Source organism: Elephantulus edwardii, unplaced genomic scaffold (assembly GCF_000299155.1).
Source record: "Elephantulus edwardii isolate Elephantulus edwardi_28Jun2011 unplaced genomic scaffold, EleEdw1.0 scaffold00283, whole genome shotgun sequence".
Lineage (NCBI taxonomy): Eukaryota > Metazoa > Chordata > Mammalia > Macroscelidea > Macroscelididae > Elephantulus > Elephantulus edwardii.
The window spans coordinates 3,220,388-3,236,841 of NW_006400033.1; the positions used below are offsets into that span (position 1 = coordinate 3,220,388).

Genomic DNA, 16,454 nt, shown 5'->3' on the forward strand with positions numbered 1-16,454 from the left:
AAGGCAGTTTTGCCTTTCCAGTCCCTACTTTCTCCTTCCACAACACTAGTTAAAGTCCAGATTTTCTGTTGTCTTCAATAACCTGAGTCCCGGCGCTGTCAGGAAGAACTGGTCGAGAAGAGCGCTGTTTCTTCCCATTCGCCAGACTAGGGAAGTGAAGGTATAGCGAGACCGGCATAGGGACATGGAAAGCCCTAGCACTGGTCTGTGCACCTCATTTCCATTTTCTTGGTTTTTAAAAATTCCCTCACATTTCCCAGTCTCCTCAATTTGACTCTCACGTTTCTCCCCTCCCCACAAATCCTGACATAAATGACAAATAAGTTGCGGCCAGCCAACTACGTTTCCCAGAATGCTACGCGCTAACCCATCTTGGTGGGGTGTCCTCTTAGCTGCCGTTCTAATTAATGTCGAATAAAACCTAAATTTTCTAGAAAGAACTAAGATATTGTCCGCTCCTACATTAAGATGATCTTTAAGTCTACATCTGTGATCCATAGTGCTGCATGAAGACTTCCCTGGGAAATAAAGGTAATTTGTTCAGGCGACTGCTCTAGCCACTCTCTTTCGCTATTGCCTCCCCGCTGGCAGGACCCCGGGGGCCTTCGAGTGTCATTGGCGGATGACCGCAGCCTACCTGCTGTCGCCGCCACCATGGCCTCTGGGAGCAGTGGCCTCGCCGCCTGCCGCCTCCTGACTCGCTATTTCCTCGGTGAGCCTGGCAGGGACGTTCTCTCCTTGGTCTCCGCGGGTACCTGGATCCCCCAGGTCCAAAGTCCTGGCCCGGGCCGTGTTGGCTCAGCAGGACCGGATGTGAGAAGGGGCCGTGCGCCCTGAAGCCTCGGGGCTGCGGACCCTGGTCGGTGTCGCTGGGGAGTAATAGGGACCTGCTGCATTTATAGAAGTGGGAGGTGAGGGGAACAAGGCTTGGAGTTTAGGGAGCTGGCGGATGGAAGTTGGGATTGTGGTCGTTGAGCCCAGACTCTGGAGTGGACTTGATGACAGTGGGGTTGAGCTGTCGTGGTTTAGTTTGCTTTTTTCAGGATAAAGGGCTGTCTAGGTAACTTTGACCAATGGGAAAGAGTTGCATTTGTTTAGAAGGTTTTCTGGAGGTTCTCCCAGTATACTTAATAAAGGACTTTGAGGCTTTCTTAGGTAGGAGGGGAAGAGGTATTAATTGTGTTTAATAATTACTGCATCCTGCAGAACTTGACCACCAAGAATGAGGGATATTGGATGCTGGATGAAGCCAGTTTAATTTGAACAGTATGTAGATTAGAATAAACCCTAGCGGCTCTGTTGGCTAAACATTGGGTTCCTCAAAGGTCAGCAGTTGGAACTCACCCGTCTTCTGCAGAAGAGGGTGAGCCATGCTCCTGTGAAAGTGTACAATCATGGACATCCGTGGGGCCGGTCTGCTCTGTCGTGCTCCTTCACCCTCTATTGGAATCCCCTCGGTGGCCATGGTTTGGTGGATTAGGATGTGCAGATTTGCCGCACAGCCACTGAGGTGGGAAAGCCCACAAAGGAGCCTCCCACCTCGCTTTTCTCCTGGAGTCTTGCTAGCATAAGGTTCGGAAAGTTCCTAGTGTTACTCAGGTCTACCGTCTCAGAGGGGGAGAGTCTAGAGAAGGACACTGTACAAGATAACATGTTCTTTAACTTGCCTTTAGCACGATACCTGACAGTTCTTTTATCACAGAAGTGGACTCTCTCTCTCTGCCTAGTCTTCCAGGATCAGTAAATCTTTAGATCAGTAAATCTTTAGAGATCATTTAGATTAGCTTTCTGTTATTGGAGTGATCTTTAGTTATCTAAGTCATGAGATTAAGTTGTTATAAGGGTTGGAAAAGTTTATGGTGTAAACCAAGGCATCTGCTAAATGGTTTCAGCTTACAGTGGGTATAAAAACCAGTAAAACCATTCCACCTTTTTCTCTTTATCATGCCACATTTTCAAGCCCATTTCCATGTCTGTTAGTAAAACAGCAGCCGCAGCACCTTCACTTTACAAACTTATTTTTTTGACAGTTATTTGTGACTTCAAGGTTAGTGATAGACCTCTGCACACTAGAGAATTGTGTCCCCTGTGTTCTTTCAAATTTCAATTGGTGGTGCAAATTATGTGCTAAAGGTTACAAGTGTTGCAATATTGATTTGAGTGTGGAAATAGAAGCAGTCTTCTCAGATCCCTGTTGGGGAATAGAACCCTGAATATTAAGAAAGTCAAGTCCTGACCTCAAACAGTTTTATAGCTGATGAATGGGGAGGTGGGGGGGTGAAGAGATCAGTTGAAGTGAGGGAAAATGAAAAGAAAAAGGAAATATTAAACCCTGAAGAAGTGTGAGGATTTTTGTAAGCAACTTTGAAATAGGGGAGTTTTACAGAGATACAAAACTTTGCAGATAATTTAAGCTAATAATTCCTAAAAATTAGATCTTTCAGAATAAATACAATTGTTGTTTTAGTAGTCAACTACAACTCATAGCAACACTGACCAGATCTGAACCTTGCCCTGCCCTGTGCCATCCTCGTCACCTCTGACACACTTGAGCTCATTGCTGAAGTCACTGTGTTATTCTATCTCATTGAGGGTCTTCCTCTCTTTTGTTGACCCTTTCCAAGCATGTTGCCCCTTCCTAAAAAATAGCCTTTCCTGGCTTCATGCCCAAAGTTTGTAAGATGAAGCTTACCATCCTTGCCTCCAAGAAGCGTTCTGACTGCACTTTTCCCAAGATTTTTCTGTTTGTTCTTTTGGCATTCCATGGGATATTCAGTACTCTTCACCAATGCTAGTTCAAAGTCTTAAGTTCTTCCTCTGTCGTCCTTATTCATTGTCCAGCTCTCAGATACATAGCATATGATTGAAAAGACGAAGCTTGAATCAGGCACACCAGACTGACATCAGCAATTTGTTCCTCAGCAATTTGTACCAGTCACTTATTGTATGATGGACTTTGAATTTGTAAAGGTCCCAATTTGTACAGTGGACTTAACCAGTACAGTACATCACATCACCCGATTTGCTGAGTACTGGTACCAAGAGTATTGACTGTGGATCAAAATGAGGTGAAGTTGTTGACAGTTTCAATCTTTGTACATTATCATGATGTTGCCTCTTGGTCCAGTGGTGAGGACTTTTATCTTTTCTCTCTTTTTTAATTTTTACCTTCTTGATGTTGAGATGCAATCTGTATTGAAGACTATAATCTTTGATTTTCTGCAGCAAGCATTTAAAGTCTTCACTTTTGCAAGCAAATTTGTGTCATCTGCATAACACAGGTTGTTGATGAATTTTCCTTTGTTTGATCCTGATGCTACATTCTTCTTATTAGATCATGACTTCTAAAATAATTTGCTCAGGATATAGAAGAGGTATGGCGAAAGAATACAACCCTGATGCACACTTTTCCTGATTCTAAACTGCAGTGTCCCCTTTCTCTGGACAGCAGATTCTTGGTCCTAGGTACAGGTTTCATATGAAATAAGGAATTAGAGCCTTTATTTATTCATTTATTTTTATTTATACTAGTTTATTTACAAAGTTCATATACATTGTTTTTCCACCCTGGATCTTTACTGTTTGCTTTACCCACCCCTCCTTCCAGCCATCAAATTGTGCAACCCTGTGATTAACCACCCTTTCCCCCTGCCTGTCCTCACCCCTCTGTTTACACCTTCTCCCCCCTTAGATCCTCATACTCATTCTACAGTAATAATCTTATACAGTATTTGTCCTTATGGAACTGTATTAGTTCATTTAGCATAATGCTATCCAGTCCTTCCCAAGTTAGGTAGTAATTTACAAAAGCATTGCTCCTGTATGCTGTGTAGTATTCCATTGTGTGAATAATTTCTCAAACTGTTTTTTAATATTAAAATTATACTGTTTTAATACTCAAATTTGAACCTTGAAGTCCAACTGTCCCCAACTGTCCTTTGGTTGGCGAATGAAGAAATAAACCTGGAAAGGCTCAGTTTTCCTAGTTAATATCAGAAGGAATACTAGAACCTGGATCTTCTGCCACTGTGGAATGTCTGCTAATACCTCTTGTATGATACTTTGATTTCTTTTTTTTTTTTAAATTTTTTTGTGTGAGTGTACTGTCAAATCGGATCTGACTGGTACAGGAGGAGATTGTCCCTCCTTCCCCGGCAGAGCATCTGGTGGATTCGAACCATGAGCCTCTGGGATTGTAGTTGCAGTTCCTTGCCACTAGGCCACCAGAGCTCCCCGACTTCGTTTTTTAAAGTTGACACTTTCTGGCTGTCTTGGTAGTTTGTGACTGTTCTGCTCAAAGTTTCCACCTCCTTTTGCATTGCATGTGTTTTCAAAGTTGAATCAGCCTGGTTTAAACATTAAGGAAACATTTAAATGTAATTTGAAAAATGAGGCCATCAACAATAGTATTTCTGATATTATACTATCTATTGCTATTGAGTTAAAGAACCAGATCTTTACTTCAAAAGTACGAAATGGCCTTGATCTAATGTCTCTACCAATAAAGTAATAATAAAGTGCTTTGATTTTTTTTTCTCACCATGAATTTGTACCAGAGAAACATAAACAGGGACGTTTCAGTCAAATCAGTAGCAAGCACCTAACAATAAGGACGTTAACAGTTTTAGGACTTAACAGTGACTTAATATTACAGAATTACCTTTAAATAGTCCCACTAGTTGTTAGATGGCCATATTTTTGTTGTTCATATGTACTTTTGAGGCAGAGCTGACCAATAGCTTGACCTCTATCAGGTTTTCAGACCCAGTAAATCACACAATAAACGATTGCCCTTTTATCTTCCATCTGGAGGATTTGAGCCACATGCCTTTGGATTGGCATCACAACTCCTTACTATTAGACCACCAGAACTCTGTAGATGACAGTGGTGACATGGAGTTACTGGAGAATGAGGCTGGTTTGGTCTCCGAGTAGGTAAAATGTAGTGGTATAGTTTATGTTACCTGAAGCTACAGAAAAGGTAGACATTAAGGTATACTGTACTCATAAGAGGGTCAATCTAAAAAATGAGGTTAGGAAACCAGAGAATGGGTTCTGAAAGGGTCACACTTGAAGGGGACAAGCAGATATACTAGACTGGAACATTGAGTCATAGAATAAGAACTGGGGCAGTAAGTACATGAGGATTATAAGGCACATTTGACTTCCTCCTCGCAGCAGGTATCAGGGAAAGCAGTATCATATGCAAATAAAATCTTGCTGAAGATTTTTAGAAAAAAGTAGAAAAGTACATTGACAGGGGCTTGCCAGAAATCCAAATTAGATTCAGAAGAAGCTGTAGCACACAGGATATCGTTGCTGATGCCAGATGGATCTTGGCTGAAAGTAGAGAATACTAGAAAGATGTTTACTTGTATTTTATTTGTTTTTCAAAGGTTTTTGACTATGTGTACCATATGTGTGTACCATAACAGAACATAGATAACATTGCGAAAAATGGGAATACTGGGACATTTATTGTGCTCATGTGAAATTTATACCAAGACCAAGAAGCTGTTGTCTAAACAGAGCAAGGAAACACTGTATGATTTAAAATCAGGAAAGATGTGTGTCAGATTTGTACCTACTCTATGTATTTAATAATTTGAGATATTGGACTGTATGAGGAAGAATGTGGCGTCAGGGTCTGAGGAACACTCATTAACAATATTGTGTAAATAACACAACCTTGCTTGCAAAAAATGAAGATTACTTGAAGCATTTGCTGCAGATTAAAGAGTACAGCTTGCAATATGAATTACATCTCAACAACATGAAAACAAAAATTCTCACCAATGGACCAGGGTTATTGTTAGGGGCTATTGAGTTGAGTACAACTCATAGAAACCCTATGAACAACAGATCCTCTGCCATCCTCACAATATCTGACACACTCAAGCCCAAAGCTTTGGTCACTGTATCAATCCGCTTAGTTGAGGGTCTTCCTCTCCTTCGCCACTCCTTTACCTTTCCAAGGACATGCCCAAAGTATGTGAGATGAAGCTTTATCATTGGCTGACTGAAAGTCTTCAAAGCCAGTCCATCTCATCCATCTCATCTTACTAATGTGTCAAATGTCATTATTCATACATCCCATTTTACTTTTCACAACTTCTAGTTTTCCAACATTTATACTCCATAATTTCATGTTCTAATTATTAAAGGATGTTTGCAACTGTTTCTCTTCATTTTGATTGACTTCCAATCTTGCCTCTTATCTCTAATACTGTATCTGTCCATCTTCCTATATTGTTCATAGGGTTTGCAGAGATCTACTTTTTTCAGAATTATATTGTCAATTCCATTTCCAAGTCTATTTTAATCTGGGAGCTCCACTAAAACCTTCCACCTTGGGTGACCCCTCTGATATCTGACATGACTTTAAGCATTACAGCACCCACAAATTTCCTCAGTGCAGCAAACTGACGGACAAGTGCGATACTAATTAGAATAATGATAAACATGTAACAATACAGATACCTAAACTACAAAGTAATTAGCAATATGGAGATCAATCTCTCAATACAACAAAATGACAGGTTAAAAAAAAAAAAAGACAGTTTAGGAGGCTGTATGCTGAAGTCCCAGGTACCAGCTCCAGGAGAAGGCTTTCTTTCTCTATTTGTTCTAGAGGAAAGTCCTTGTCTCTGAACTTCTGCTCCAGGATTGTCTTCCTGAACTTCCATGGCTTAGTGTCTCTACTTTTACAGCAAAAACTTGGAACACTTAACAAATTTAATAGGCAACATTCTAGCAAATAGAGAAGATTGAAGTTGTCATCAATTTCATTTTACTTGGCTCCACAATCAACAGCCTGACAGCAGCAGTCAGGAAATCAATAGGCACATTGCACTGGGAAAATCTACAAGACAAGGGCCTCACCAAAGTTCTAAAGTTCAAGATGTCAGTTTAAAGGACACCTGATCCAATCCCTGGTTGTTTTATTTGCTTGTTATACATCTGAAAGTTGAACAGTGATTAAGGATGCTAGAAGAAGAATTAATACCTTTTAATTATGGTATTGGAGAAGGGTACTGAATATCTGTGGACTGCCAAAAGGACAAACAAATCTGTCTTGAATAAAGTGCAACCAGGGTACTTCTTAGAGGCAAGAATGGTGAAACTTCATTCACATACTTAGGAATATTGTCAGGAGAAAGCAGTCCTTAGAAAAAGACATCCTGCAGGAAAAGTAGAAGGATCCCCAACAGGATGGATTGACACAGTGACTATATCAATGGGGCATGAGCATATCACATCATGAGTATGGTGCAAGATTAGGCAAGACTCAGATCTGAAACAGCGCCTAACAACAACATGGCTAAGAACAGTATTTAAGAAATAGTTGTTATGTACTGTTGAGTCACAGCTGACTCTCCCAGTGGGTTTTCAGAGGCAGTAAATTGTAGGGGAAAAGATTGTGCATCTTTCTCCCACTGAGCACCTGGTGGGTTTGAACCCTGGGCCTTTGTATTGTCAGTGAAATTCCTTACTTGCAGCATATAAAAGTGAGTGATTTCATGCTTGGAACCGTAGGCTGAGCCTTACTGTGCAAGTGCAGATACCATTCTTAATGACACTGGGCAAGTGTAATTGGATAAATCAGGTAGGAGCAGAAGTGAGTGGGAATTTGAGTTGCAGAGGAGTCATATCAGGGATCATACAGTCAGTTCTTTAGTTGGTTAAAAGCTGAGTAATGAGGATTTCAGGAAGCATAGTTGAGGACTCCAGATAGAGCCAATCTTGAGGAAGAATCCTGTCCTTAATCTTCCTCCTCCTACTTACCTCCACACATAGCCACTGTCAGATGGATCTTGGCTGAAAGGAGAATACCAGAGGAATGTCTACCTATGTTTCATTGCAAAGGCATTTGACTGTGTGGATCTCAACAGATTGAGGCTAACATTGAGAAGAATGGGAATCCCAGAATACCTGTTGTACTCTTATGAAACTAATACTTGAACCAGTAAGCAGTCACAAGAACAGAACAAGGAAATACTTTATAGTTCATGATTAGCAAAAGAGTGCATCAGGATGTGTCCTTTCTCTGTACCTTTTCATAATCAGAATGATCTACAGAACAGATCATTTGAGAGGCTGGATTTTGTGAGGAGGAATGCAGCATCAGGATTGGAGAAAGACTCATGAACAACCTATGTTATGCTGATGACACAGCTTACTTGCTGACACTGAGGAGGACCTGAAGCACTTGCAGAAGTTCCAGGACTGTAGTCTTAATATGGATTGAAGTTCAAGATCAAAAAGACAAAGATTCTCACCACTGGGCCAATTAGATGCACTGTGAGAGATGGAGAACAGATTGAGGTTAACAATTACAGCTTGCTCAGCACCACAGTCAACACTCTTGGCACCAACAGTCAGGAAATCAAAAGACGAATTGGGAAAGTCTGCTGTCAGGGACCTCTCCAGAGTACTGAAAAGCAATGATATCAGTCTAGAGACCAAGGTGCACCTAATACAGGCCATGGTCATTGCAATTATTTGCTGCATAGAGAGCTGGACAGTGACTAAGGATGACAGAAGAAGAATTGATACCTTCAAGTTGTGCTGGAGAAGAGTCTTGAACATACCATGGACTGACAAGAAAACAAATAAGTCTGCCTGGAGGAGGGTGAAACTGAGTTTTTCCTTGGAGGCAAGGATTTTGAAGCTTGAAACTCCATCTCACGTACTTTAAGCTTGTGGCCAGAAAGGGCTGGTCCTTGGAGAAGGACATCATGCTCAGAATGGTGGAGGGACAGCACAGAAGAGGAAGACCCCAGGTGAGTTGGATTAATACAGTAACTAGGGCAATTGAGGTAGGTGTGTCAGAGTTAGTAAGACAGGTTAAGAGCTGCTGTACATAGCGTGCACTATAGGTTGCAAGCAACATGATGGCACATAACAACAACAACAAAACAGCATTCATTTTAGGCGTTCATCCAGCTTCCATGGCTCCAGAAAGTTTGTGAATTTTAAATTATGTTTTGCACATCCTCCTTTTAACCGTGATTCTTCTGTGGAGTGAATTAGTACTCTTGACAAAGTAAGTCTTTTACTACCTACAGGTGTTGTTAGGCTTAAAAAGATTGGGTCAATTGGGAAAAATGTTCAGTGACCATTGGTAGACATGATTGTAGTTTGCAATTGTTGGGTTTAATTTGGGAAGTTTATCTTTGAACTTGAGTGTTCTTTCTGAGGAATGAAAATGATAACCTTTAATCTTTCTTTCTCAGTTAAAAAAGCTGTAAGAATTAAAAATTTTGTTTCTTAGTTAACAAAATGCTTTTTTTGTTTATTATTTCTAATCTATTCTTATGGTCCTGTAATAAGGATTTTTCCCCCCTCACTGAGTTTAACTTAAGGTTCAAAAGTTTAGACAAGTTATAATGCATTAATTTCTTTACTTTTCAGTGCAGCAGAATGGACTTCGACACTGTTCCTATACATCTTCTAGGAAAAACCTCTACATCAATAAAAATACAAAAGTTATCTGCCAGGGTTTCACTGGTAAGCAGGTATGTATATCTACATTTTGTTAAAAGGTATTTTAAAAAAACAGACTACCATCAGTGGCTCCAATGTGTAGCAACCTGTGGGGCAGTATGACTGCCTACAAGACTCTAAACCTTTATAGAAGTAACTGCCACATCCTTCTGGAGTGGCTGGTGAGTTTGAACCATCAAACCTTCAGTTAATGACCAAGGCTTTACCACTGTGCCATCAGGTCATGTCATCTTTTTTGAGTTTTAGATAAACGATAATAAAAATTAACTCCTTTTTGTTTTAAATATCCTAAAAGTGTTAATATGTGATTGTTTTAGCAAAGTTGTACAGTATAGCAGTAAGATTTTATCTGAGGAGGCAGTTACGTGCTGTAGTTTGCCTGTAAATTGAAAATTGTATTTAGCAAAACTCCACTTGAAAACCAAATTGATTTGATAGCTACTAACATCAGTACTGTGCTAAAAGATCTACATATGATCTTTACCAGGTCCAACACAGCTAATTTTCCTTCAGCACTGGAACAGTTTTCTCTAATTATGCATTAGGTTAAATAGATGGCTTGTAGTTAGATTTTGTATAAACAAAAGCATGCTTTTAAGCATAAAATCCACATTTAGTGTGTAGAAATGCTCAAACTCAGAAAGGCTCTTGGAAACTGAGACCAACTTTGCCGTCTTACGTTCTCTGGTCAGATGCAAGAGAACTCACAGGCAAAATTATATGAAATATTTTTATTTATTTTCAATATTCATATTTATTCTCTTCCCCTCTCCTCCGTTGTGGAATGGTGCTTAATAAAATGCAACATGAGAATCTTTTACCCTCTTCAGGATTTCCTTTTGTTGTTAAATTGACATATATCCTTCCAGATGTTTTTCTTGCACCTAGACATAAGTTTGTCTAGTGTATAATTCAGAGTTTCTATAGCACTATATATGTAATGTGTACTGTTCATCCTCTGCCATCAAGTCAATTCCAGCCGCTCAGAGCTCTCCAGGTTAGTGTGGTGTAAAGCCTATAGCCCATGGGGACTGTAGGAGGCTGTAAATCTTTGTATAAGCAGACTGTCACATGTTTCTTCAGAACAGTTGCAGGTAATTTCAAACTGCTAACCTTTTGCTTAGCAGGCAAATAATGCCTTAATTACTGTGTTCCTTACCTGTCATACACATATTATATATATCTATAAAACAGATTCCTGAAAACAGAATTGAGTGTCAAACGTTTTTTGATCTTGAATTTTTAACAGATATTCCTAAATTGCCCTTTAAGATAATCTGTCCAAATTTATATTTTCACCATAGCAGAAGCACACATTTAGAAAAAACTAGTTGTTGTTGCTAGTAAATACTTCTAAGATCATTAGAAAGTACTGTACGTCTTAATCCAAATCATCTTTCCTTTCCTCTTAAAAAGAAAATCATTTACTCATACACTCATTGATGTCAAGTCAGGACCACCTCATAGTGACCCTGCATTTAGCTTCTGAAGCTGTAAATTGCACAAGATGAGATTACCCTTTGTCCTAGGGAACTGTGAGTTGATTCAAACCGCCAAAGAAGCATGGCCTTTAGATCAGCAGTGCACCTCTCTATTAGTTGTACCGCTAGAGTTCCCTTAAAAAGCAAATATTGTGTTGCTTTGTACCGTTAAGTTGGAAGCTACCCGTAACTGACCCTTCAGCAGGTTTTCAGAAGCAGTAAATCTCATGAGAGTAGATTGCTCATCTTTTCCTGCAGAGCATCTGGTGGATTCGAACCATGTGCCTTTGACTTGGCAGCACAACTACTTTTCACGTCACTTCTGCAGTGTTGTAGTGATTGAGAAAAGGAATCGGCGCCCGTTTTTTGTTGTTTTTTTGAACAGGGCCAGATAGTATGCTTGATATACATGGTGAGTCATATAACTTCTCTTGCAGTAGCAAAAATAAACATACACATGTGAATTAACAGACATGGCTATGCTCTAATAAAATCTAAAGTATAAAAATGGTATACAGGTGCTCGCTTCAGCAGCACATATACTGGAATTGGAACAATACAGAGAAGGTTAACATGGTCCCTGTGCAAGGATGACATGCACATTCATGAAGCATTCCATTTTTTTTTTATTCATTATGCAGTTGGTGGAAGCTGACTGCTCTAAAAGGGACTGCCATAGGAAGTCCTGGAGTGGGCAAAAATGTGGTATAAAGCTCAAAATATTATATTAAAAGAAACCAAACTTGCTTGATTGATAGAGATGGTGGAGCTCCCAAGACTATGGCCCTTAATTACCCTTTAAACTAAGTCTTGACTCTGCTTTTAAGCACTCACTCACTCAACCACTCATTCACTGACATGGAGTTAATACTGACTTTTCACCATCTATCCAGTGAAGCTATAAATGCAGTGGGAACAGGTTTCACATCTTTCTTCTGAGGAGCCACAGGTAGATTTGAATCACCAGAGATGCACAACCTTTGGGTTAGCAGTGCAACAAACAGCAGTCGCCAGAGCTCCCTCAGCCAAACCGTAGCAGGCTTATACAATGAGTAATAACCAGGAAGGCATAGACTCTGTGAAAAAGACAAATATGAAATTAAAGGGCAGCATTTTGCTGATGCCCCCTTTGAGGGCAGGAAAGGCTAGGAAAGAATGAATGAGTGCAAATGGTAAGTAAATACAAGGAGAAATGGGATGAGTACTGTAACACTGTAGGAGAAATGGGATGAGTACTGTAACACTGTAGGAGAAATAGGATGAGTACTGTACCACTGTAGGTAGTTGTGTTCAGTGCCAGCTAGTTCATTTTGTAAACTTTCATCCAGATTGCAATAAAAAGTTTAAAACAAAACAAAACCCAAAAGTAGGTGTTGGGCCAAACTTTACAGGCCAGTTTGCAAGCCCCTAATCTAAGGAGCTCTAGTGGCTGCACAGCAATACCAAAGACATGTGGTTTGAGTCCACTAGCTGCTTCATGGGAAAAAGATGGGCAATCTCCTATAGTGTGATTACCTGCCTCTGAAAACCTACTGGAGGGTCAGATATGAGTCAGTTCTGACTTGATGGCACACAACAACAACAGTTTAGTGGAAGGGAATTTTGGTGCCCTAGTGTGTGAAGAGCTGTGCTACCAATCCAAAGGCCTGTGGTTCAAGTCCACTTGCTGTTTTGAGGGAAGAAGATGGGCAGTCTCTTCCCTCAAAATTTATGGCCGCTAAAACCTGCTGGAGCATCAGTCACGAGTAGGTTCTGACTTGACAGCAATGAGTTATGTAATTTAGTGAGAAGGAGCTATGCTGATGCAGTGATGATGTGTTAAGCTGTTAACCAAATAGCCTGCTATTGAGTCCACCAGACACTCTTCAGGAGAAAGATGGGCAGTCTCTTCCTGTAAAGATATATAGCCTCAGAAACCCAAATGAAGGGTGAGTGAAAATTAACTCCGTGGCGGTGGGTAAAATTGGGAAGATGGTATCTAGATAAACTAATTTCTGTAACTTTTGTCTATAAAGTTCTTAGAAATGGCTTTAAAATCACGGTTTTTAAAATGAGTTTATTTAGAAGGTTGTTTTCTGTGATATATTCTTTTGCATTTTTCTTTTAATAACTGACACAGAAATCTGAGTTTCCGTAGTGTTTCTTCTGCTCCTCTGTTTAAAAAAAAATTGCCACCAACAAAATAGACCCTTTCTAAAACCCTATCATTATGTTAATTTAGGTAGAATATAGTTTTTTTGATAGCTGGGCATTTTGTTAGTATCTTTTCCACTGTGTGTGTGTGTCTATACACAGATGCTTATCTGAGATTTGAAGTACATTCTGTTACCCTCAACCTCCTCTCTCAAATGAGATCATTTCAGCTCCTATTTTTGTCATATTTTAGTTTTGTTATGTATATAGTTAAATGATTAACTCAGAATTCCACTTAAGTCTATTATGTATGATTTTTTTTCTTCTTACTAAACTTTGTATGTTCTCGAGTTATTCTAATCTCTAAACTTTTTTGAGAGAACCCTACATTGTCTATTAGAAACACTGCTAGAACTATACTTAAATTAGGTGATAGCTTGCCTGAATGCTTAAATCCATGATTGGTTTTAAAGATTGTCAGAGCAGTAGTTTGGGGTCTAGCCCCCATGACTCCAGAAAGTCTGAATCCCATAGGAATTTTAAAATCATTTTTGTGTGTTTGCTTGTTTATCTTCACAGAATTCTGAGTCTGAACTGCTTCAGATTTGTTGATTCTAGGACTGTTATTGTGGAAGTAATGAGGTCTTAACTTCAGGGCTTATCACCACAGGAAGTCTGCATTTAATGTGCAGGGTGTTTGTTTTTCATAGTGAATTCTTGCAATGTAGATTTTTCCAATCATGCACTAATTTCTCCTGCTGACTTTTATTAACTGCTGAAATTTTTCCTGTTTTTAATTGTGTAATGGTTAAAATGAGAAGACCAAAGAAAAGAAGCTTACTTTGAATGAAAATGTTACCCCTGTTTAGCCTTACATGAGAACTACAAATAATGATTTGTTTCCGTTTTCCTAGCAGTGTAATCTAAGGCAGGACTTCTCAAATTGGAGTGCAAACGCAGCTTGGCTTTTGTTGGTTTGTCTTAATTTTCAATCCTTTGTGGGTCAATATTTTATAAAAGTATTATGAAACTAATAGCAATATACTGCTATTTTGAGTTATTCCTTTTTTTGTTTGTTTTATATCCTTTTTCTTCTCTTAATGTCTTTGCAGACCAGCAAGAATCTGCACACCATTCTTTTCATAACAGTGCTCTAAGGAAGAGAGAGTACTGGCCATTACTTTAGTTCTTTATAACCTCTGCCCATGACTTTAAACAGCCAGTTAATATTAATTTCCTATTTTGAAATATGAAGAAATTGAATCAGTTTCTAAAGTCCCTTTTAAGGCCCTTTTTTCAACAACTGTTTAAACTAGCAAATGCTGGCTTAGGTGCTCTTCTCCAACACTACTACTCAAATACATTAACTCTTCTTATGTCTTTCTTATTCATTGTCAACTTTTAGATGCTTAGCAAGGAATTGAAAAGACCATGGCTTGAATCATGTGTACTTTAGTCTTTGAACTGACATCATTGGTTCTTAACACCTTGGAGAGATCCTTGACAGCAGACTTTCCCAATGCAACACATCTTTTGATTTCTTTGCTGGTACCAATGATACTGATTGTGGATCCAAACAAGGTGCAGTTATTGAAAACTTCAATCTTTTTCTCCATCTGTTATGATGATGCCCATTGACCCAGTGGTGAGAATTTTTTGTTTTCTTTATGTTGAGGTGTAATTCATATTGATCTTCCACAGCAAGCACTTTTAAGTCATCTTCACTTTCAATAAGCAAATTGTGTCATCTGCATAACACAGTTTATTGATGAGTCTAATCCTCTGAACCTGATGTCACATTCTTCTTTATAATTATTTGTTCAGTGTATGGACTGAATAGGGGTGGAGAAAAGGATATAGCTCTGATGTACAACTTTCTTGATTTTAAACTATCCATTGTTCCCTTACTTTGTTCAGACAATAGCTTCTTGGTCTAGGTATAGGTTTTGCATGAGCACATTTATGTGTTCTGGAATTCCCATTCTTCTTCTTGTTAGCCATAATTTGGTGTGATCCACACAGTCAAATGCCTTTGCATAGGCAATAAAACACAGATAATCTTATGGTATTTTCTGCTTTTGATCAGGATCCAACTGACTTCATCAATGGTATATCAGTGTCATGGCCTCTTCTAAATCCAGCTTAAATATCTGGCAGTTCTCTGTTGATGTATTTTTCTAACCATTTTTTTAGTAATCTTTAACAAGATTTTGCTTGCTTGTGATATTGATGATATTTTCCTGTTGTCGTCATTTGTTTTTCAGTTGGAACCGATCAGTAGAGTACCCTGCAGTGGGTTTTCAGAGGCAGTATGCTAAACATCCATAGACTGCCAAAAGAACAGATAATGTCTTGGAGAAGGTGCAGTCAAAGTGCCCCCTGGAGGCAAAGACGATGAAGTTTTGTCTCACGTACTTTGAGCATGTTGTTAGGAAAGGCTATTCCTTGGAGAAGGACTTCATAGGTGGAGGTGGAGTGTTGGTAGAAGTGAGGAAGAAATTTAACCAGATTGACACAGAGACTGCAGCAGTGGCTCAAGTATGTCAAGGAGGATAGGACATGGTTCAGATCTGCTGTACAGAGGGTTACTATGAGTTATACTGTTGTGCCACAATCTTGAGTCCCCCAAAGGACACCAGGGAGCCGAAATCAATGCAAGAACATGAGGGATTTTATTACAAGCTCTAAAGCAGGGACTCTACACACACCCTGATGTAGCGGCTGCGTGGCAGGGCCCCCAGCACTTGAGACAAGGGTTTTTATTGGTGCTAGGAGTGGCAAAGACTGAGTGAGGGACAGGGAGATACAAAGGGATTGGGGAACTTGTGAGGTAAGATGGAGGCGGCACATAGTGATTGGCTAATTTGAAAATATGCAGGCTCATTAGCAAGGGCACGAATATTTGGCATACTCTGACTGGAGTAAGGCTCATACAGGAGGATTAGAGTCACTTCTTTGTTTCCGAGGTCCTTTCAGCAAGTGAACTCGAGAAAAACAAGGACAAAGGACTTAAGATGGCAGCCAGACTAGAGATATACCTAACAAATTGTGATGCTTACAATACTTGAGTGGATGGCACCTAACAGCAACAACAGCAGATCACATGGGAGGAGATAAAGCCCATCCTCCTGCCCATCTGGTGGATTAGAATCAAGTGCCTTTTGGATTGCAGTACAGCTTCTTATCACTGTTGTATTGTAGTTTCTACAATTTGTTGCATCATCTTTTTTAATTGAAATTTTAATGAAAGTTTACAGAGACTTTTAATTTCCATTCATACATTGTTGCACATTTTCCTCCCTGCACATTCCTCCCCCCTAGTTTTCTTTTCTC

At 39.6% G+C, this 16,454-nt stretch overlaps 1 protein-coding gene across 1 annotated transcript in view; it reads left to right on the plus strand.

Annotated features, from left to right (window-relative positions):
• Window positions 1-651: 651 nt before the first annotated feature.
• Window positions 652-16,454, plus strand: part of SUCLG1 (succinate-CoA ligase, alpha subunit) — a 45,868-nt gene continuing 30,065 nt past the window's right edge. The window contains exons 1-2 of the mRNA XM_006900382.1: window positions 652-712; window positions 9,415-9,518. Coding sequence (XP_006900444.1) covers window positions 655-712; window positions 9,415-9,518 — 162 coding nt within the window. The 5' untranslated portion in view covers window positions 652-654. The remainder of the gene's footprint in view (window positions 713-9,414; window positions 9,519-16,454) is intronic.